General features: G+C 40.8%; 2 protein-coding genes and 2 long non-coding RNA genes across 5 annotated transcripts in view; 1 reads left to right on the top strand and 3 right to left on the bottom strand.

Moving 5' to 3' along the window:
- Nucleotides 1–4,811, bottom strand: part of clybl (citrate lyase beta like) — a 50,159-nt gene extending 45,348 nt beyond the window's left edge. For both annotated transcript variants that reach the window (XM_027001357.3, XM_081720652.1), the window contains exon 1: nt 4,724–4,811. In XM_027001357.3, coding sequence (XP_026857158.2) covers nt 4,724–4,767 — 44 coding nt within the window. In that variant the 5' untranslated portion in view covers nt 4,768–4,811. The remainder of the gene's footprint in view (nt 1–4,723) is intronic.
- Nucleotides 4,812–9,329: 4,518 nt separating this feature from the next.
- Nucleotides 9,330–15,772, bottom strand: LOC145659267 (uncharacterized). The gene is made up of 3 exons (XR_014125304.1): nt 12,816–15,772; nt 11,178–11,312; nt 9,330–10,776 (listed from the first exon to the last, which is right to left on the bottom strand). It is a non-coding gene; the product is annotated as an uncharacterized LOC145659267 (long non-coding RNA).
- Nucleotides 15,773–17,469: 1,697 nt separating this feature from the next.
- Nucleotides 17,470–19,867, top strand: si:ch211-184m13.4 (G-protein coupled receptor 183). Its single transcript, XM_027001405.3, has 2 exons — nt 17,470–17,681; nt 17,943–19,867. The coding sequence occupies exons 1-2, from the start codon at nt 17,470–17,472 to the stop codon at nt 18,979–18,981; spliced, it is 1,251 nt and encodes a 416-aa protein (XP_026857206.2). The 3' UTR covers nt 18,982–19,867.
- Nucleotides 17,614–21,026, bottom strand: LOC145659230 (uncharacterized). Its single transcript, XR_014125196.1, has 3 exons — nt 20,940–21,026; nt 17,911–18,119; nt 17,614–17,746 (listed from the first exon to the last, which is right to left on the bottom strand). It is a non-coding gene; the product is annotated as an uncharacterized LOC145659230 (long non-coding RNA).
- Between the last annotated feature and the right edge of the window lie 1,421 nt (nt 21,027–22,447).

Genomic DNA, 22,447 nt, shown 5'->3' with positions numbered 1-22,447 from the left:
TCTCCATCATAGTTCCATAATAAACAGTGACGTATATTCCTTAAAATGACTCCAATTGAGAACTCAAAATTCTAAAAGGTAAAACCATAAAGAAGTGTTAAAAATGGTGTTATTTTCTCTTCCAAACCTGAAAGTTCATTTCCTTCAAAGCAAGCGCCATGCCCACCCATCTTGCGGCTCCGGAGTTCAGCAGAACATTGTGAACACTGACCCCGTGAGGACGCAGCGAGAATTCCTGCCGCCTCAGCCCGCTGCTCTCAGAAGCGCCGCCGCACACGCTGAAGTTCATTAGAGTGACGCATAAGACAGAAAACAGGTGGTGATCATGGGCGCTCCTGGCACGCGCGGGGACGGGTTTCCGCGAGAGCCTTCACACAGCTCGGCCCTCCGGATGATGGGCTACGCATGGTACGCCATGTAGCGAGCCAACAAACCGAACAGGCTGAAATCCAATTAGGCCCATTGCAGGAAGAAGCTCTGCGCCTTCCACAAGCCCGTTTTCTTTTTAGCTTTTTAATAATTAGCTTGCTTGCGCCGTCTTAGGACTAAACAATGGAAAACTAATAAATCACACTTCATGTAAATATGTTAATGTACTGTTTTCATAATACAGCAAAAATGAAAAAGATTATTAATTTATTTATTTTATGATAAAATTGAGTATTTTTGCTAACTATTGCATTACAGAAAAAACAGTATCTTTCTTTTTTCTTTTTTTTAAAGAAAAACCCTCTTCCGAACACTATTAATTTAAACTGGATCCCATGATCCGTCTAGCCACACATTTCTTGCCCTGGCCAGCTGTCCGGCTTTAGAACAGGATTCTTTTGTTGCATTGTTCACACATTCCTTGCAGGCCATGTTTATACAGATGCGGCTCCACGGCGTATCGGAGGTGCCTCTCTCGGGCCGAGTCCCGCTGCTGATCAAAGCGCCCAGCGCCGAGGGCCTAGCCACTTGTTTGGGCCGGTGTTTTTCTTCGTCTGTGGGGACCCGAAGCAAGAAATCTCCATCTGTCAGCCTTATGGGCTTTTTCGGTTCCCTTCAGAACAAGAGGGCGCTCTGGACCAATGTCCCTTCACACTCAGTTTACTCAGCTGGCCCCCAATCTTGTTACCCACTCTTTGTTTTCCCTCTGCGACATGTGTTAAGTTAATGCTCTGTAACAAATTTCAAAGGCTGGCTTAGGAGGGTCAACAACAGGTAATAGAGCGATTTATTGATGCACTGCTCTGAAAGGAGAGCGCCAGAAAGAAACTTTTTTTTGGAAAGAACGTTGTTGCTTTTACTCTCCATCATGCTTTCTAGAGTAGTGCAGCCAGCAAAGACAAATATACGTGCCTCACGCTTGACTGCAGCTTTTCACCCTTTACGGCGGGAAAAGCTGGAAGTGGCGTCAAAAACCACCTCCCTCGTTTTGTAGTAAAGGCATCGAAGACCTGACTTGCTCCATAGCTGGCCTCCTGAAGCAGTTTCTCAGCTATGAGTTTCGGGGAGTGTCGGGAGTCCACCAAAGTACGAGGACACGGGCTGAGCTGCTGACCACTGCTCCGGTGAGCCTGGCTGTGGCGCTCTCTAACGGTGGGCTTAAATTGCTCTCACCCTAACCTGTGTGAAGGCCACACACCTCTGCTTCGGTCACCAGCACAATTTAACGTGGAAATGACCTGTCAGCATGGTGCTGTTTGCTCAGCGCTCATTTGTTTGCAGACAGGCTTGCCACGCCTGAACCAGATGGGCGGGGCCGTCGGTTTTGTATATTTAAAACTGCCCTTCGCAGAGAACGCCGTTTTCAAACTTCACAGTCATTCCATGCATTATGAGTATCAGAAGTGCAGACGTTTAGCTGAATTTCTCTTGTAGCCACAATGGAGGGTGGAGTTTTTGTGCCAAGTACAACTTCAGGTGCTGTTCAAGCAGGGTCACTCGTTCAAAATGAAAATGTTAATTATCAACTCTGACAGTCCTTGGCATGGAGTATATTAGGACAGCCTTGTGCAGCTTACTAAAATCCTGTTATTATACAAAATGGGTCTCAAAACAGAACAGACCTTCTGGATTTCAGAAGGGCGCATACGAACAGACAAATTCACATAGCTTCCTAAATAGTTCATTAACTGAGGCTATTTGAAAATTCCCCTTCAATTTATGCTAAATGCCTCCCTAAAATTGCTTACCATCCCTGCCACGTATCTACAGACCTGTGCACAGTTGCTCCTAATTGAAAAAGTTATAGTAGCACATTATACCTCAGGGTTTTATAACCTGTGCTATAAAGCTTTGGCAGCCCTCAAAAGAGGAAGCTGCCCGTTAACATCCAGGCCTCACCAATGTAATTGAAAAGCTCGAGGCCACGTTCATCACTTGCAGAGTTCATAGCACCCTGTGTTTTCTCTGGGATGCTTCTGCATATCTGCCGTGCAGGTGTTGGTGACATGCCACAGCCCGCAAGTATAAGACAAGACTGTCGGTTGTCCATAAAGCATGTGCCCTTACAAGCACTTCCTGAGAAACTCACCGTAAAATCATATAATCTGGAGAGGAACGCAGTTGTGCTGTCAGCCACATGGTAACTGACAAGCTTAGCCAAGTCATTAAAAAAAATTAAATTAAACAAATGAGGGGATAAAAAGCAGGAAAGAAAACTGTTAAAAATACACAACACTTTCTGTTAATGAGTTCATATGTCCTCTCTAAGAAGAGACAAGCAAATGACTTAATCTTCCAGACAATGAGGAATTGGTGGCTTTAATTAACGCAGCTAAACACACCTTCAAGGCAGTGCCTTGGAAAACCTCGGGCTCTGAAACTGTCACCACGCATGCTTCAACCTCACACGCGACCTGCAAATTTGACGGAGCCTGGCGTGACGGGCCCTAGCGTGACTGTCGTGTCATGCTGTAGATTTTCAATGCCATCAGCGAAACGCCTCTGGAAATTCATCTGCCTCAGATTAAAGCCACCTGGCACCACAATCCCAATGACCAATAGGGGCGGACTGCCGGGACCTTAAAACCTTGCTTTCTTTGTAATTGACATTTAAACTGTTAGAAGTTCCTCATTAAAGTCTCTCAAGGCAAATCATGTGCAGACATAGCCTACCATTCTTACAGATTACTGTACTGCTTAATTGAAGCGGGACATTCTGACGGGTTGTTTGTCGACTCAAAAAAAAAAAAAAAAGACGAGAATGTTTTTGCTCCTGTGCTCCCTGTTTATTTAAGTTTATCTGTTTCACAGCTCGATTGGCAAACCTAAGTGATCTGAAACTTCTCACTTTTTTGTCTTTCCTTGTTCCATTCTCTAACGTGCCCCCTGGTCAGGAGTTAGAGACCTCCGACCTTTGTGGCTGGTATACCTCTGTTGGGAAACTTTCTTTTAAGCAACAATCAAAACATACAAAATACTAAGAACACTAAAAATAACAAATCAGTTTCTTCCCTCGATTTATAATACAGACGGCAGTGTTATAGCGAATATAGAACTGATGGAAAAGGAACAAATTGTGTGCAGAGGAAGAAATGCCTAGTTCAAATAAATGTTTTGGTAGCAAAAATGTAAAATAGCATAAAATGTCGAGTCAACCGTTGACAAGCTATTTAAATAATAAAAAAGTAGAGTCTAAAGATTTCACGCTGACTTTAGAGGCAGTCGCACAAGCTTAATCAAACTTCAGTGTGAAAATGGGGCATGACCATAAGCATGCCAAACAACCTACGGTGCAGAAGGAAATCAGAGCAGCAGGCCACAGACTTAGCAGGGGTGTACATTCTGTCAATAAGCCACATCAGCACCTGCTAAATAGCACTGCTATTTAACCCTTTTGACAAAATAATATGATTTAAAATGTAATTTAAGTTAAAATGCGTTCCTCTTTTTGCTGCCTTTTAACTTAAACATAATTTATTTTTAAATGTCATCATAACTGCAAAATGCCTGATTAGATGTAATTATTTAGTCTCAATACAGAGTAAAAAGCAATAGCTGACAGAAGACAGAAATGAACTATTTACTGACAATAAACCAATACCAATAAAACCATTCTGACAATTCCCATACGGATACCATCAACAGACCCGGGCAAATGATCTGCATTAAAAAGCTAAATGGTAGCTTTTTTTCTATATTTGTAGACAGTGAGCATCTACTGCTCTGACATACAAAGGGGTACAATTTGTAATCGGTAAATACGCTACCTAGTCTACTATGTCATTTTTGAACGATCATACATTTGAGGTAAAACACAAACAATATCAAAAGCCTGACTGGATTGTGTGAATTTAACAATATTCCCTCGAAAACCTTATACACTAGCTCGGCAGAGGATAACGATAACTAAAACACACACACACGGTGATGGGAGCAGTATGAGTGCTCCCTTTTGACTGCAGTCACAGACATTTCATACGACAGTCATGGCTCGGCATGGCTTTCCAAGCAGAACGTGTTCCCAGACTCTTTCACCAGAAGAGTGTATTTTTACAACGCAGAAGGCGATCTTGGAAAAAGGCATATTGCAAAAACGCACATTGCTAAACAACACTACTTAGCACAAATGCTACATGGTTTTGTCACCTTTATTGTCGTTGGGGTTTGGGGGGTTTTCTTGCGTGTCTTGGTAAGCAGAGAAACAAACGCATTCGCATGCGTTAAAGCAAATACGTGTCACGGGATGAACGTCTAAAGAGGACCAAGAATAGTCTGAGAGGCATTTAAAACTTACAGTACAGAATCCTTCCTGCAAGCTCGGAATATGTGGAGCGCCATGTTCCCACGGTCGTCTCATAGCACATTTCCATTGGTTGCCTACGTCGGCTCGTATACATTTGAAGACTTCTGATTGGACGGGACCAGAGGGGCGTTGCGAGACGTCCCATTGATAATTTAAAGCTATAACCCAACATTCACTTGTAATCATTTTACATGTTATGTCATTCTTTAATGTAAAACATTCATGTAAATCACATCACTATTTTAACCATGACTAATTCCCCCTTGTCTCGTTTCCTACAGTCTACATAGTCGCCATAGTCATAGGTATATCATAAGTATATCATAAGTATATTTCCATAAATATCCCCTGCATGGTGAGCTTCATTGTCATTTGTACGGGCAGGCAGGACAGTAAGAGCGAGGAACGCAGTGACACTATCACTCCAGGAACCCGCGCACAGCAGAGGCGAATTACCGCTCCTACCATCGGCCACGTCCGTGTATGGCTAACAAATGACACGCAATATTTGCGATGATTAAGTCAGCGGGGGATTCACTCCAAATGGCAGGATTCAAAAACCGGTAGCCCGGTTGTGTATTAACCGTGTGCGTCAAGAATCGCATGAGAGGGGACACTCGGTAAGATCCACGAGAGTGCCGGGCGGAAAAACAGCCCATCAATATTTGAATAGGCTACTATCAAATATGGGATCCTGGGCCATTTCTTTTTTGACATTTCATTAGCTGTATTGTGCTATGCACATTTTGAAAGGTTGATATTTTTAACTTAAATATAACGGCGTGGCAAGAAACTATCTGGGACACAGTTATTGTAAAATTCTAAAAGACTATTTAGCCGTTCCAGATGTATAATTGTGGTATTTTGTAACACTTTAACCCAGGACATGGGAACCAGCTGCCCCAGTGATAAATGATATAGTCTTGGGGAACAGCCATTCAGTCAAATCGGTCCTGCTTACATTACAGGCCAATTCCCTGAAATAAATGTCTGAGCGTTTGTGGGTAGCAATGAGAGCAGTAGGCTCAGATGAGACCTGCTGTGTTCCACTGCTGCTTACATGACAGTAGTAGCACCAGCTAAAACAGCCTTATTTCACAATGTGTAACTGCATAGTTCTCACCAATGATGAGCCCTTCCCTCAATATCCTGGCTTTTCTTACTTTCCCTTCACCTTTTCTGACCACATCACACATGTGGCACAAAATGATAAGAATAACAATAATAACATCATGTAGGGCTCTGGGTGTCTATGCAATGATGCACTCGGGCACTTTTAAGATGCTCTGTAATATAGTACTTTTAAACAACAGGTGTAGTATAGATGCAAAACAATAGACATGCTGCATTCCACTCATGAGTTACTTACCTTTTATTTGTTCATACCTTCATTAAACACAATTGTTGCCTGCTAATCCTGTTTTGATAGCTTCTGGCACAGTTTCTTTGGATCACAGCAAGATGTTCGCCTTCTGTTCTTGTTTCCCCTAGGAACCACTGGGCCTCAGAAAGAAGACAGAGTTTCGTGGAGCCAAAGTGATGAAAATCACTCAGTTCTGCATACAGTGGCTCGGGATCTGTGCAGTTTCCTTCGATCTTCATACGCTAGCATGTCTACTAGACTTCTGATAGGGCAGCCTGAAACAGGGAAAGCATGTAAAGGTCCCTTCGAAAAGCTAATGGTCAATTTGGATATACGGATACCTGTTTTGTTCTTTTCCTTCTACTTCTACACAATTCCCTCTGATACACACGGACAATGTATCACCAGGAATTGAGGCCTCTGATGTCTGGCTTCGTTAAAAATCTTGAAATAGTACCAGGGCTGGGGCCTAAAGATTAAAGAAATATGAAAGGATGACAAAATTGAGGGATGGCAAGTCATCACCTCATTCTGGTAATTCCAATAAACAAATGGTTTCTTTTTCCAATTTAAATTTCTCATTATACTGTGACTTTTTGAAAATGTGTTTTCATTTACCAATATTTTATCTGTAAGACTGTATAATTGATTAGATTTACATGGCTGTGATATTCAACTCTAGTGTCTCCCAAATGAGAGAGAGGGAGTAACTCCAGTTGTACATTAGCATGACATGTCAGAAAATAAATTAAAAAATAACATTAAAAGAATTATTATTGCCTTTGCTTGAACCCCCTCACACATTTTCTTCTTTTGAAAACTGTTTGTTGTTATTTTAAAGTTAAAGGTTTTCTTCATTTTTTAAATAACCTTAAATATTAATGCCAGATATTATGTTAATCTGTTTATACTGGAATATTACATTAGTACGTGTGTGTTTTTTAGTACCTGAAATTAGTTCCAATTTGAGGGGTTAGTAGATACTTAATATATTAAATTCACAGAAACTTGAATATTACTAAGATTGGCAATTAGTAATATTAGTAAGATTGTATATAACGTATGCTTGAAATACAGTGGAGCCACAGTGGGGCTTCAAGCTGTTCATACCAGAAACTAACGTGAACCCTTGTTTCAATGTTGCCTCCTTGCGTTCGCAGACAACTCAGTCGCAATGTATCAGGAGAGTTTTGGAGAAAGGCCCCTTCATTATTTAGGCTGAGTTCACCCACGACTGGCATTTACAAATGATATCATGACAATTTTTCACGCTCTTCAGCCCAGTGATATTTTACTGACTCATTTCCTATGATACCCAGTTACGGATCCAGCTGCGAATCAGAAGCTTGTCATGAGGCTCAGGGGCGGGTCCCCCACTGTGGCTACCCAATGACCTGGAAGGCAATAGGGAACGCCACGGCCTGCAGTGTGTGTACCACTGACAGAGCAGCAGGGCATCGGCAAAAGTCCTCTCCTAAAAAAAAAAACTTTCCAGCTCTCTCCAATTTTTAACAGATGAGTAAGCAACAGCGACGGAGAGGGCTATTGGATTTGTGAATCGCGGGTTTCCCTTATTCATTTTAGTGGCCTGCTTTTTGCTGCTACGCTACGTGTACTTGCACTCAGGAGACACTGCGCACTAGTTTCTGCTGGAGAGGGTGGGATCGCATGAGGTGGGCTCACTGGTTGGCTTAAGGAACAATTCAGCTTTCACAGAACAGGCCTATGTAGGTATCCTGTTTAATTCTATGACCAGTTGTGGGATAATATAAAAAAAAAAAAAAGTATTATTGTTTTAATAGCCATCGTCTTTAGCCCACTTACTAGAAATAATGGATTTCCCAAAAACATTGGGAAGATCTTTAATATAAAAATTGTTCAAATTCTCTTTCTCCCCACCCCACACACAGCCATACTCTCAGTAATTTCAGTCTAACAGATGACAAGCAGCATGCCACAAACATTAACCCCTTGCAAGCCAAAAGGTCGGAGCCACTCCCACAGCAGTGGCTGGCAGTCATGCTGCATGTGTGCAGAATCACATGAAATGCTTTAAAGGGGTATTTTTGTTCTTTTTCCTGCTGATTTTGGTTAGTTGACCCTGACTCCTATTTTCCCACTTCATTTAACTGAATTAATGAGCAGGTAAAAAATAAATAAATAAATAAATAAAAATCCCTTCTCATAGTAACCTTATTTATAGCAGACATGTGTTCTCCAGGTTTGAGAGAACGTTTCACTGCACATGTTCCTAAATCTTAAACATAGTTAATCTAAACCTTTTACAAGATACCCTCCTTCCTGCATTAAACTAAAATGCAATCATTGTACGGAACAAAGGAACGTTTTTACACATGGGTCTGTACTGGCCCATTTAATCATATTTTATTTCCATCAAATAACTTCAAAGCATTAAATGTTTCAATAAAGGATGCATTACAATTACAATACAGATGTGAGGATCAAGTCAACAGTTACAATGCTCACGTCTTCAGTATAGCCTCAGGCATGAGCATTGTAGCTGATGCGTATCAGTTTTGTTTAGTATTAATATAATGGGTCTCTCTCTCTCTCTCTCTCTCTCTCTCTCTCTCTCTCCATTCCAACCTTTCCACCTCATCAGATAGACAAGGACAATATGCCACCATATTTCACTATGTACCATGCTCATGTGATCTCTGAACTGATAGGAATTCATGCATTATTCATGCTCATGTGATCTCTGAACTGATAGGAATTCATGCATTATTCATGTTCTGTTCTGCATAAGCATATCCCCCCATCAGCCTTGTCACTTACATGGTCAACATTATGAAATTGGCTTGCCATAAGCAAGGCTTCACACAGTGGTCACAACTGGCTAGTTAGTAAGGACACGACTTGCACTGGGGACAAGCACCAAATGCCACTCCAGTGACCCGTAAACTCTGAAAACAAGTAAACGCTGACGGCAAGATGAGTGACGTCATTGCCTGCTTATTAATACTTTTTTTTTTCAGAAGAAGAAGCTGTGTTTTAACACCTCTGACCACCAAACCTGTGACTAGATTATCATACAGCCATTATCCAGTGTAAACTGTCAAAGAGAATAAAAATGGAAATTGATTTACTGTAAAAAAAAAATAAAATAAATAAAATAAATAAAATAGCCACATAAAAACAGATAATACTGAGACAAGGTCGACATATTTGGAGAATTTTATATTTGACCAAATAGGCAACAAGAACTTTCAAGACATTTTATATTCTGTATATACAATAATTAACCAATAATACAGAATCAGTTGCAGTCATAATATAATTCTTGCCATGCCCTTGATTTGCTACAATACTTTAAGGCTAGTGGCATTTTTTTAATGAAGTGTTGACAAAAACATCAAAACAAATGTAGAGTAAAGAAACTAATCCTGATATTTCTGTCAGTCTAACTGGAAAAAAAAAAAAGACCTTTCAAATGTAGGATCAGCAGATGGCCTTTACTCTCCTCAAGGCCAACCAAGATCATGTCACACCATCCCTAAAGTTTGCACCCATCCATCATCTTATGTAAAATCACATAATTAGCCATTTAAAGTGCTCAAGAAGGCCAGTGTGCTCACGCCCCATGGCACACTGGAAGAATGGGCCGCCCCATAAAGCCCCATTATTCTTAGCACCTATTTGATATAAATGTCCTCTCTCTGTCGGCATGGGGCACGTGTCAGTGGAACATTTGTTTTTCATTTCATCAACGAGGGCTGTTCAACAGGAGCGGAACTGTGACAAGGCGCTAAAAAAGGACACCAGCCCTTAATATTTTGCCCCTGAGAAAAGTTTAGCAGCTTAGCAGATGGGGGTTAATATGGCGCAGTATTTATGTTCTCCTGGACAAATCAGCTTCACTGAGCCTCTAAACACTGAACACCTGTGATTATGCTGATTGATTTTAGGTAGAGGCAAATTTTCTCCTCATTCCGATGAAATCCTCATTATTCATTCATTCATTCATTCATTCATTCATCCATTATGTCTTTCTTTCTTTCATATACTTATTAATTATGCTGTTTCGTGCACTACAAGACTAATGAAAATATTAGTTACCAAGAGACATAGTGGTGTGTCCAGAAAGCCTACAAAACCTACAGACTTACAAAATCTACAGACCTACACATGAACTTTCTTTGTCTGCGTTTTAACAGTGCGTGCCTCAGAAATATTCAGGTATTTTGCTCCTACTCATCATCCACATCTCTGATGATGGCAAAACTAGATCGACGCGCATCTATGCCGACCATCGTGCGTGGCTCTGTAATAGCCCGCAGGAGCTAAAGCAAATTAAAGGGTGTAAGCGCTCTCCAAACGCATAATTCTCTGGATCCACAGTGCTGCGTGTCAGGTGGAGCGGCGGGCTGAAATAGATATCACTAACATGGCCCGCAGAGCCGTTCCCCAGTGAACTGCGTGCAGAGACCGCAAGGGGCTGCCGGCTTATTGCAGAAGCCTTAAGTTGTCCAGTTGTCACCCTCGCTGATCCTGATTGGGCTTAATGAGCGTCTCGCTGTCACCACACATTTCCAACTAGCGCACACTTGTAGAATCTGGCAGCTACATAACCTGACGGAGTCACTGGAAGTCCTCTATAGAATCGACCCTGCTTGAGAACGTATGAGCGCCCCACCACGGTTCCTCACGTTCAATGGGCCTATAGGGAAAACAATAAACATACAAAGGAACCGCAGCGCAGACGTTACCTACTCGCCCATAACAGGCCATAACATAACATTAAAACTGAAGGCGGAATCAAGTTCCGCAAGCCCGATACAATGTTCATTGTTATATTATAACCAATTACAATAAAGAGGACTGAAACACAATTTGTTCAACCACACAAATGCTGTATTTTAATTATACTATGATTGTAGACCTTTGAACCCATATTTCATTTGTGGGATTGCTAATCTATTATACATATTACCAAAATTAGGTCTGTCTCTTCCATGAAGCTATGTATGAAAATAGTTTAAGACTGAGGTCAATTCATTGGACTTCACAGAATTTCTTTAGAACCTTTTTTTTTTCAGTCGCCCTGTAAGCTTTCCTCACATGTAGTTTCAGTTCTTGCTGTTGTTTGTAGACTCGGACGTGGGCCCCGTCAAGCCCTTGCACTGTGTGCAGAAGCTCTCTCAGGAGACGCGTCCGACACCCGGCATCCACCCCAAATTCCTGCCGTGCACCCTCCTGGAAAACGGCATGAAGGTTTACTAAACAGCACCGTTGCTGGGGCACCAATTACAGTTAATATACATCAAATGGCTGAAGCAGGGGCCCAGGAGCAGGCCGGTCACTCCGATAACGCCAACTGTCACTCTGTTAACCAGTGAGCAGCACTGCTGGGATAATTAGTCCAAGTTCTGTAAAGGAAACAATATGAAAACAGCCGGAATGACATCCAAAATACCAGCTCTTGCTCAGATGACCTGAAAACCTGAAAACAGGCGCAGGCATAGTCCAAAGAACAGAGACTCATCTCAAAATGTGAACAGAGACATGGGGCAGGTGCACTGTCCGCAAGGTTTGTTCAGTATGTAAACAGTATGTAAAAATGGCTTCCCAAAACACCCTGACTGTTGAGGATGAGCTAATGAGTTTCTTGGTTGGGTTTGGGTCTAAAAGTGAATTACTTGGTTAAGTTCAATAAAGAATATTTTGTTATGTACAGCCTCCTTCATTATATAGATTGTATGGGCCTAATTGTTTAGCTTTGATCTTAGCTTTGCCAAGGACTAAGAAGTACTCACTACCTAATAACAGTGAGGTTTCTGTACATATTTAAATCATTTTTAAAAATCTTTACTAATTGAGTTCAGGCAATAAAAGACAGAACAAGCAGTATTTAAATACAGATGAGATTTATGTACAAATATAACTGGTAAAATTCAATAAAGTAGGACATAAATGCACATACCATGTGTGTTTAGTCATATAATTACGCATTTACTATAGAAAAGGACTATGCGGACCCACGATGAAGACGTTTTGATGATAGTGGTTAACCATAAGTGTTTTTCTAAATTAATAAGAAAGGCTTGTATTTGGTACTAATGGTGCGAATGGTACTAATCCCCACAATTCTTATCCATTAGCAGGTGATGTCTTCATCAGCTACAGCAAACTTGCGTATCTACAACCACTGTGTCAGCCTTAGTGTATATTTAGTTTTCTTTTATATTACATACAGATATCCTTTACTACAGAGCCTGTAGTTTCATTAGCAATTGTGTATTAATGACTTAAGGAAAGAATTTTTAACAGTGGATGGAATTCAGAGAACGGTGCTCCCTGGTAGATCTTGAGCATGTGCAAAAAATATTAGCTGCCTTGAAACATTGACGGATGCTAAATATGGGCAGTGTCACTTCTGACACATTGTAATGTGTGAAGTCATTAGCAATTCAATAGGACACTTAGTTACACTATCTGTCTCACATGTTAGAAAGAAAGAAGCGTAACTGCGGTAAAGAGCCTAAACCATAGAAACCAGCTAATGTGTTCTTTAACATGTGAAAAGACATAAATATTCTTGTTTGTAGTTCCAAATATATCAACAGACATCAGTGCCGGAAAGACATATTTGCAGAAACACTTCCTGTTTCATCCTTTCTCTCTGTCTGTCTCACACACACACACACACACACACACACACACACACACACACACACACATACAAACAGAAACACACACCTCGTGGCAGACAGACGGGGCACGGCTCATCTGTGTGAAGCCAGCTGGCTGCAGGGCCCCGGGAGTCGAATAGTTGTCTCCCGCTGGGTGCAATTGAGAATCCAGACCTGCTTTAACTCCTTACACAGCCCACAGCCAGGCTTGGCATGCGCTGTCAACCTATAGCACTGCAACACTACCAGCCTCAGTATCACAGTGTCTGTGGAACTACCCACACACACAAGACACACACACACACACACAGACACTCACACACATACACAGACACACACACACACACACACAAATTCATTCACACACACATAGACAGTAGTGTAATTTAGTAATATGAAAAAAAAAGAAATACTTTATCAAAATTTCAGTTAACTAAAATCAAAAAGTATTTTAGCAAAACTGAGGAGAAGAATAAAAAAAGAATAAAAAAGAATTTCAAATGCACTCAAGTAACAAAAGTAAAAGTATGTTTTTTTATTTTGGCATGTTAGTTATAGTGATTTTTAAAATATTATTTTATTAATGATTTCATAATAAGGTACAAAATATTGCAAATATTGCTTTCTCAAGACCCAGAGCAGCTACACACTTACTGAGAATCACTGTGAACATTGTGATTTGTCAACAAGACTGCCTGTGATACCTCAGACCCAGTAATATCACGCTGAAGGGGACTGCCCCCTGGTCTCAAAAGGATGTTCTCTCTTGCTACCAACCTGCTCATTGTTTCCTTCTGCATTTTGTTTAAAATCATTTCTAGACAGGTCATCAGGGGCAGGAATTAGCAGGTGTCCTATTTGCATGATGGGTTTATTCAGAAGTGTTTGAGCACTTAGCATCTTGTGATGTCTTTTGTTCAACCATCTGTATCATATGCCATTTAGATTGATGGAAAAAATCATTTGTGCCAAAGCAATGTAGTTTCTGGTCACTTTTTTTAGACATGTGCTCTTCTGTGATTAAGATCACCAGCCTTGGAATATTAAAAATTACTTCAGCATATAACAGAACTTTTGCTACTGTCTGGTTCCTTTTTGAGAAGATATAACCCATTCAGAGAAGAACCAAAAATGGCCCTATCACTTATGCGCCGTTTATGTTCACATCAACCTGCACTCAAGACCTCTTGAATATCTTTAGTGCCCAGCAGGGAAAGAACACACTGCATGGCAGAAAACTCACTTTTGCGTTTCTCAAATGTGAACACGCTGTTTAAAAGTTGCCATAATGCGCTTGTTCAGTAAATAATTTTTCTTATACATATGCAGTGGAGTGAAGGCAACATTGGCTGCTTAACATAAATTTAAGCATAAATACTTATAATTCGAAATGTTATGCCATATACATAAATACACCCTCACACCCTCACACCCACACACACCCTCCTTGCTGTGAGCCGGAACTACACAGACAGGCACTTGACAAGTGAGCAGGGGGTGTTGCTGCTAACAGAGTTGATGGACATGGTGCGAGTTGTGCATCCGCCGAGCTGCATGGCAAATGTCGATGATTGAAATACATGCAAGCTGTGTATTTAAGGCCTATATATAATATATAAGGCCTATGACTACAGGTCACCGTTCGCACCAGTAAAGGAGCCGCTGGACGAGAGGGCAGCATCACAGAGCGGCCGGGGAGGTGCTTCTCTCCCTGTTACAGCTACAAAGTCCCGCAAAAATATACACACGTTTACATCATGTAGTAGACGCCCTAAGCGACCGCCAGAAGTAAATGTTCTAAGGTCAGCGTGGTCAATGTCGAGAAAAGCTCTGGCTTGAGTGGAAAAGAAGACAGTAAAAGATCTTGAGAGGTCTTGAGAGGGGAGCCAGCTCTTGACTGTGAAATGTGTTTGTAGCTATGCCATCTGTAATGTTGCATTGACGAAGCACACGCCTATCTATACTTCTCAAATAAACGCGTAGTTTGGCCATGAAAAACGGAACGAGTCTGCATAATAAACTTTGCATCACATAATAATGGTTTTTTTTATTCATTTGGAATGGAAAGGTCGTCATTTTCATTTCATCCGCTCTATTTAGAAATTTCCCATTCTACGAGGAAACATCCGTGATTTTCTATCTTGTGTATTTCACAACGAGCTCTCTCTAGTGGCCATGGCTGGAACAAACATCTTATTTGATGAAAAGTCAAATGGACTGACAAAGCTTTATTCATAAGCAGTAATCAATTGTGTGGTATTAATCATAGATGATAATCAAATATGTGATGCCTTAATCTTTAATGTTGTTACATGCATAATTTTGAAACAAAACAAACTTTTATCTGTAACATGCAGAATAAATGGCTGCAGTTAGCATGGTATATTTGACATTTGGCATGGCATTTTCCATTGTATGAATAATTACTGTGATCTGTATCTTAGGTGTTGGACCCCTGTGTGGATCATTGAGATGGCATAATATGTAAAATATCTCTTGGACTAAATAATGCAAAGGACCTTGTGTACTTTAATAAAGATGAACAGCCACCAGAAGTGATGTCTTTCATTTTTAAACCAAATATTCAGATGCCATAGTAAATGCCTCACTGCTTAAAGTAATATCATGCTATGTTTTAAGCAAGTTTATTAGACCAGTCACTGTAGATTTTATACAGTCTCAAAGTCACAGTGCAGAGAAAATGACTTCTCTGTTTTCTTTCTCAGTTAGTTTGTTATTGCTTAGATAATGTGGATCTCGCCCACCAAACCTCAGACCAAAGAATTTGGAGATGTGATGAGGGAGGCCGTGGTCACTTTGTTAAAGGGGGAAAAAAAAAAGATCCTGCAGGACCTTAAATTAACAGATTATTTACTTTCGATTACTAATTCAGCTTTATTTAAGGATGAGTAAATATAGCCCAATGTCAACCAAAACAACCCCTCTACTTTCTAGGCAGAAGTACCTCTCACTTGTGCTTGCGGAGGATGTGGTGTAAATTCTCACAAAGTGCATCTTGCAGGATGTTTGAAGCTCCAGCAGCAACGTCTTATCATGTATAATTCCCTCCAAATCAGCCCCACCCCCCACCTCACCCCCGAAAGACCTCCCCTCCAGAATACATGGGAAAAGGTCAGATCTCTGAGAAGTGACTTTTATGTGTGACTCACGCTGGGTCGTCACTTTCGATATCCACACACCGTGGCTGCACCGAGACGTCATCTGTGCAGACGCGTGTTCATACATGCAACCTGTAACAACCTGTAACGTCCTGTAACTTTTCCTGCACTGAGAGCATGACTCCAGGTGAGGCAATAAATTAAAGGTTTGGTAACTCACACCGACACTGACACAGCACATGTTTTGCCGCTGGGAGACACAGCGAGCACTGCTGGGTTACTCTGCTTCAGTTTTTCGGGTTTTTTTTTTTTTTTAATAGTATTTTCACTCTTCGTGCACTTGGGAGCTTAGGAACATCTGATGACTTGATAGATGCTAAGCGTAATAATCAGATGTACAGACAGTCCAGCTCTTGAGTGAGGTTGACTTAACTTTTGAGTTCTATGGTCTGCTATGGAGCTGGAGAACTTCCCTACTGTGTGCATAAAACAATGGTGTCATTTCATTTAGCGGTGTGATGACGATGGAAAGAGCTTTAACTCTGCACTGTAGATTAATGGAGAATGAAATCTAGTGCAGATCTGCAGGGTGTTAACCTGCAGGTGACACTGCCTACACCCCCACGTGGCATGACCCAAGTACGTCTCATCATAGCTGCATGTTACGGGTGATGATTTGTGACCTTTGTCTGGTTTAAATCTATCTGCTTCATTTAGCTACAGCAGGAAGCGAGGCAGTGAACCAGTAGTGACCATGGCAGACTGCAGCTAATTTTAGCCGTTGTAACTTTAGTTACTGTCATATCTCCACATGCACATGATGGTGGCCCATTCCTAAATTTTCTTCTTCTGTTGTATTGCACAATATTTTTTTTCCCAACCACTAGAGGTAGACATTTCACTCTGACATGTCTAGCAGTCTCAGCTGTCATTCTCTTGGTATTTTGCAGGTTTTTTTTTCTTAAGTTTAAACTGGTAATTATAGTGTATTTTGTAATATGCAACATTACGCAACATAATATGCAACATTAAATTATCATAAAGCTTAGATCTGTCTGACAAAATTTGCTAGCAAATATTACTGTCACACAAATGGAAATTGAAATATCTATTGTGTAATTTTGATGGGTTATATGTGGTCTTGATCGAATCTAATGTGGTTTATTTTTCCAAACATGCTGAGAGTAGCAAACGACAGATTCTATTCTGAAATATAGAACACAGCATAGACAGTGACTAAATAATTTCCCCATGAATCAGAGCACATGCCAGCTTAGCTTCATATACAGGATTGAGTGTGCGCTGTAGATATTGATCTTTGCGGTAAACCCTTTGCCATGTTTTGCTCAAGTATGCACCTTTACCTCGATATCCTTCTCCTAACTGGGCCAGTTCTTCAGCGCCAGATGGCTGTGGTTTTCAAATGTACATAAACCGTCACACTTATGATTATCATTTATATTAAGTGGCAGCATACAGACAAACGTGCCGGGGGCCACGACACTTTAAACAGTGCCAGAGTAGTCGTGGAGTACAATCAGATATATGCCGGAAAATAAGATCTGACTCTTAACCTAGCCTTGCTCCTAGGACGAGATTTTCATGCTTGATAGCACAGAGCCAAATCAAACAGTCAGTATAGTTTGCATCACTCACATTCGCACTCTGAGATTAGAGGAGTGGGGCTGGGTCTCTGGGGGGTTGCTCAAGAAAGCCTCTTGCCAGTGTAGTTCACATATACTTCACCAGATTCCTGCAGAGAGAGGACCTTCTGCTGTTGCTCTGTGTGATCTACCCGCTTTGCTCAATTGCCTGTAAGTAACTGGACGTTTTCTTCCTCTCGCTTTCGTCTAAGATCGTTCGTGTTCCATGTTGTTAACTGCAACAGAAAATCATAGTGTCTCACAGGAGTTTACAAAGTGTTACTCTTACTATTTCGGTGACTCTTACAGTTTGACATTTTATTAGCATTCTCAAAATGGATCACAGGTTATTTCCTTGGGGGCCTAAGTAATACACTTTCTGTTACTGTGAATGTTTTACCTTTTGGGATTTTTTTTTTTCTTTTATTTCAGAAAAATGACCAATCCAGCTCCTTCGGTGAGTTCTTTTGTGACATCAAGCGAAAGCACCACCAACAAAAGCTGTGATGTGTTCATCTACAAGGAGGCAGCTCGGGTCCTCTTCCCTATCTTTTACACCATTGTGTTGGTCATTAGCATCTTGGGCAACAGCCTCGTCCTGTATATCACCTGGCAGAGGAAGCAGAAGTTAAACTCCACCTCGCTGTACCTGATCAACCTGGCTGTCTCAGACGCCCTCTTCACCCTTGCCCTTCCGGGTAGGATCACGTACTATGTCCGTGGTTTTGACTGGCCCTTTGGAGACCTCCTCTGTGGCTTGACCGCCATCATGTTCTACTCAAACACCTACAGTGCCATCGCTTTCATGACCTGCATCAGCGTAGACCGCTACCTGGCCATGGTGCACCCGCACAAGTGCCAAAGCCTGAGGAACACGCGGGTGGTGCGTGGCGTCTGCGCCCTCATCTGGGTGGTTGTCATCTTGGAGACATCCCCTTTGCTCTTCAGAAGCCTGGTGAAAGAGTTCGATGGCCAGCGCACATGTATGGAGTACTCAAACTTGGTTGACTCTCCCAAGATGTCATATGTGCTTCTGTTTGCCTGCATTATTGGGTTCTGTGCACCATTGGGTCTCATCCTGTGCTGCTACAGCCAGATCAGCTGCAAGCTTTCCAGGATGGCTAAGGACAACCCCATGACCTGCAGGTCAGGAAAGAGCAACAGAGCCAAGAACATGATCTTACTCATCCTGCTGAGTTTCGTGGTGTGCTTCGGACCCTATCACATCAACATCATGCAATTCATGGTGCGCAGGCTTCTCCACGAGCCTTCTTGTGAGGAGAAGAAAGCCTTCAAGATGTCTTTGCAGGTCACGGTGTCCATGATGAACTTTAACTGCTGCTTGGATCCTGTCATCTACTTTTTCGCCATTAAGACATACAAGCAAAGGGTGATGAGCCTCTTCATGGGTTACATGCCTACGCTGCTCTCCTCTAGGAGCATGCCTGAGAACAGCAGCAGTAACACTTGAGAGCCAGCCTGCTTTGGCAATGCCATATTTCAGATCCAGCAACCTGTATTGGAATGCTTGGATCCTTAAAGAGAGGCTGAAGCAGAAGATTTTTTCATGATTTTAGCTCAGACAAATCGCTATTGTTTGATAGATGGCTCTTGGCTTAGTCCAATTTAACATGTATACTGTCAATGTGCATCTATTTTATGCATTTTTCCATATTCTTTGAAATATTTTTGCAATAATTCAGTAATTAAATCCAGGATTTTTTTATAATTAGCTGTTCCTTCTGCATTTTGTAAGGACTTGCATATTTCACCAAGAACCTATAAAAAAGGGGCTGGTGTTGAGAGAAATGAGCTGATCAAACGACGCATAACCTTCACTTGCAGTGATTCAGTTCAGGTGTTAAGCAATGTCTGATAAACTAGAGTTTTGTCAGATTTACACCTTAAAACTTCAAAAATGTGGATTCCAGGGTATTTTATGAGCACCACAGTTCACAATACTGTTTAGTTAATACAACAGTTTGTAGATTCTCTGATCCTCATAATCCTAACTACATAATGTACATAGAAAGTCCTCTGAAGTCCTCTATTAAAACTTTTTCACAAGCTGTCACTAGGCAAACATTACTGAGAGTGGCAGACATTGCTGAATACACCATGTATAAATGATTTGGCATTCACTGAAGAAGAAGCAACAAAAAATACTTTTTATTAGGCTAATCACTATGACCTCTGCACAGAACTGAAAATTCCAGTGACATTTATCTCATTTAAGAGTGATTAACATTTTTGACATTTCAAAAAAGCCACTTCAAAATGCAAATCTATTCCCTCTTGTTAAGAATTTGTGAAAAAACCCCACAACTTCCCTCAGAACATTACTGGATTGTGTGGCTTATGTTCATTTGATAAGGAGACGTGTTTATATTTATATTTGATAAAGAGACGTGTTTATATTCAGGTCGCAGTATCTTTTACAAGTATTTGTTTATGAAAAGCTTTAATTTTCTGTTTCGTTGTCTTAATGACATGCTGATATCACACCAAGAACAAAACTAATTCAGCAGTCTAAATGAGATGACTGATTTGTCGTGTCTTGGTTGTTGTAGTGCAGGGTATGAATTGTTCTACTGAAGTCAGATCAACCTCATTTTAACTATGTAAAGAAAGGTTTTTGTCCCTTAGCTTGGCTTGTTTCTCTTTGTTTAAGGCAAACATTTTAAGAAGGTTCAGAAAATATGATCTGAAAGGTCTTAGAGACTTAACAGTTAACAGAAAGGCATCTTAGATTGGAGACCTTTGATAAAAAGTCTAGTTTTAATATCAACTTTTCAAAGTATCTATAATTAGATGCACTCCCTTGGCGAGAAGTTCACCATTAAAATAAATTATCTGTTAAGTTGTTAGCCATAAATTCAAGGGGGGAAAAAATCTGCAAATTTTGGACCACAAGTTATATTTTTTGATGTGATTCTGAATCGTTTCTTGGAACATCTTTGCATTACTTTGTAAATGAATGTGTAGGTTTGATATGTAAGACATGAGAGAGATCACTTTGACAATACTACGAATTCTTTACTACACAACACAAAATCACCAAGGAGGGCAGGGGTAAGCGGATACAGAGGCGTGTAGGTGTTCGAGCCGAACGGAGGAGCCGGTCTGTCAGCTTCCCCTACTTGCCCTATTTTGCCAAAGCTGGGGTGTAAAATATGGCATCATAACCACAAACACAGAACTTTGCTTCTTTTTTAGCTGCTGCAGGTGGTCTGTTTGTACTTCATGCATCCACATTTCTATAAATAGACACTCTTTTCTTTTAAGATTATGCGGCAGTCTAAAAATGCAGCCCGTGGGTACGATCTAGGGAGAGACCACATTACTGCCTTTGCGAAGGCAAAATGTTCCAGATCATCTTCTAAAAACATTGGGCAAGACTAATAATAAAAAGATCAGGAATGAGCATACCCGAGAATGTTGTCAGAAGTTGCTGCAGCACGTTGGCATGCGTGGATATTCATTCATGGTCATCTTTTCGCACGGCCGCTTTCAGCGGTTTCCACATTGGCAAGGCTGAAAATTTGGAAAGCATTCAGAAACAGGAAGCTGCAAACAAGGCCCTTGAACTCTCCTTTGACTGCTACATCCGAAACACACTGGTCTAAATTCAGAACAGTTATTTACAGTTATTTACATTATTAATTCACAACCGTCTACTGGACTGAGGGGAACTAAGGATCAGTTTGGACAGAATTACCAGAGAGGGTACAATGTAGTGTGCTAATACATAACCACGAAGACGTTTCAAGTCACATTGCAATTTCATATCTCCACAGAGACAAAACAGTATGAGAAGAGGAAAACCTTAAGTGAATATTTAGTAGAAATTACATGATTAATATTTTGATTTTTAATTGCATTGAAATAGGCTACCACTATGTTATTCAATTGGCCATAGTTCAAGTCTCAAAAAGCGTAAAACAAACCATGACTGATTTTAGGCTTCTTACAGAGCACAGAAAAAAATATATATGGATGACAGGCTGCTAAGCAACCATTAAAGGTCAACTTTCTTGCATCGTGTGCCACAGCTTAACATACTCATCCTGCTCCAGAAGTCCCTTGATCTGCAATATGCATTTACTTTTCAAATAAGCATGAAGACAGAACATTGATATATGCAGATAATCCCACAATAAATTACTAATCTACACCAATAAAGATGCAACACAGGTAATAACTAATAAATCAATACACCCCATTATGATAACTTGAGCTCTGTGGTAACATAGTAACACTTGAATGGCAGAGTTGGGTGCATTAATTCTGTTGAAGTTACATAGTTTTAAATTGCTAATCTCAAAAGTCATAAAGACAATAGGACACACTTGACAGTAGGATATCCTTAAAAACAGCACACAAACAATGGATCTTAATTTCGTAACAGTCAAATGTGAAGAGCCAATGATGCATTCAGCTGGTGTGATCTTGCTCAGACACACACTGGTGATACTTTAGTCACCAATAACAACAACAAACCGCATCTTTCCAGACACCACGTAAAACTGACCTGAATAATCTTGTCATATTGCTATAAAATGGCTTTGATGATGGTTTTACATACATTTATTTAAAAGCAAGTCTAAAATACAGATTTTTACCTCAAATACAGGTAAAAAAAAAAAAAAGAAAAAAAAAAAAGCAGGACAGAGAGTAGAACATTTGGGTGCTAGTCGCACACCTTCAGCCTCAAGCCTCCAGCTGGTCTTGGATTGACTACACTTCCCAGAATCGCCCAGGGTGCTCTCAGTCCCCTGAATAATAGTACACCTGTTACTAGTGAAACCTTGGTGATACTATATATGCACATTAGTTTTCAGTTAACAGTTGGGAAGTCTGGTGGTCTTCCGATGTTTGAAACAGCATTTCTGAGCCTGTATATTACTTATCTGTTTTGTGTATTGGCCCTTTGGCCA

The sequence above is a fragment of the Electrophorus electricus genome, chromosome 9 (genome assembly GCF_041902795.1).
Source record: "Electrophorus electricus isolate QZ-2024a chromosome 9, ASM4190279v1, whole genome shotgun sequence".
Taxonomy (NCBI): domain Eukaryota; kingdom Metazoa; phylum Chordata; class Actinopteri; order Gymnotiformes; family Gymnotidae; genus Electrophorus; species Electrophorus electricus.
The sequence above is the reverse complement of the archived record's forward strand: the minus strand, read 5'-3'. Positions and strand labels throughout refer to the sequence as shown.

Excerpts from the sequence above, each read along its gene's own strand:
- si:ch211-184m13.4 (XM_027001405.3), top strand. The coding sequence starts at position 17,470 with ATGCTTGATAGCACAGAGCCAAATCAAACAGTCAGTATAGTTTGCATC. Across the intron at positions 17,682-17,942 it reads CCCGCTTTGCTCAATTGCCT|AAAAATGACCAATCCAGCTC; the intron begins GTAAGTAACTGG and ends CTTTTATTTCAG.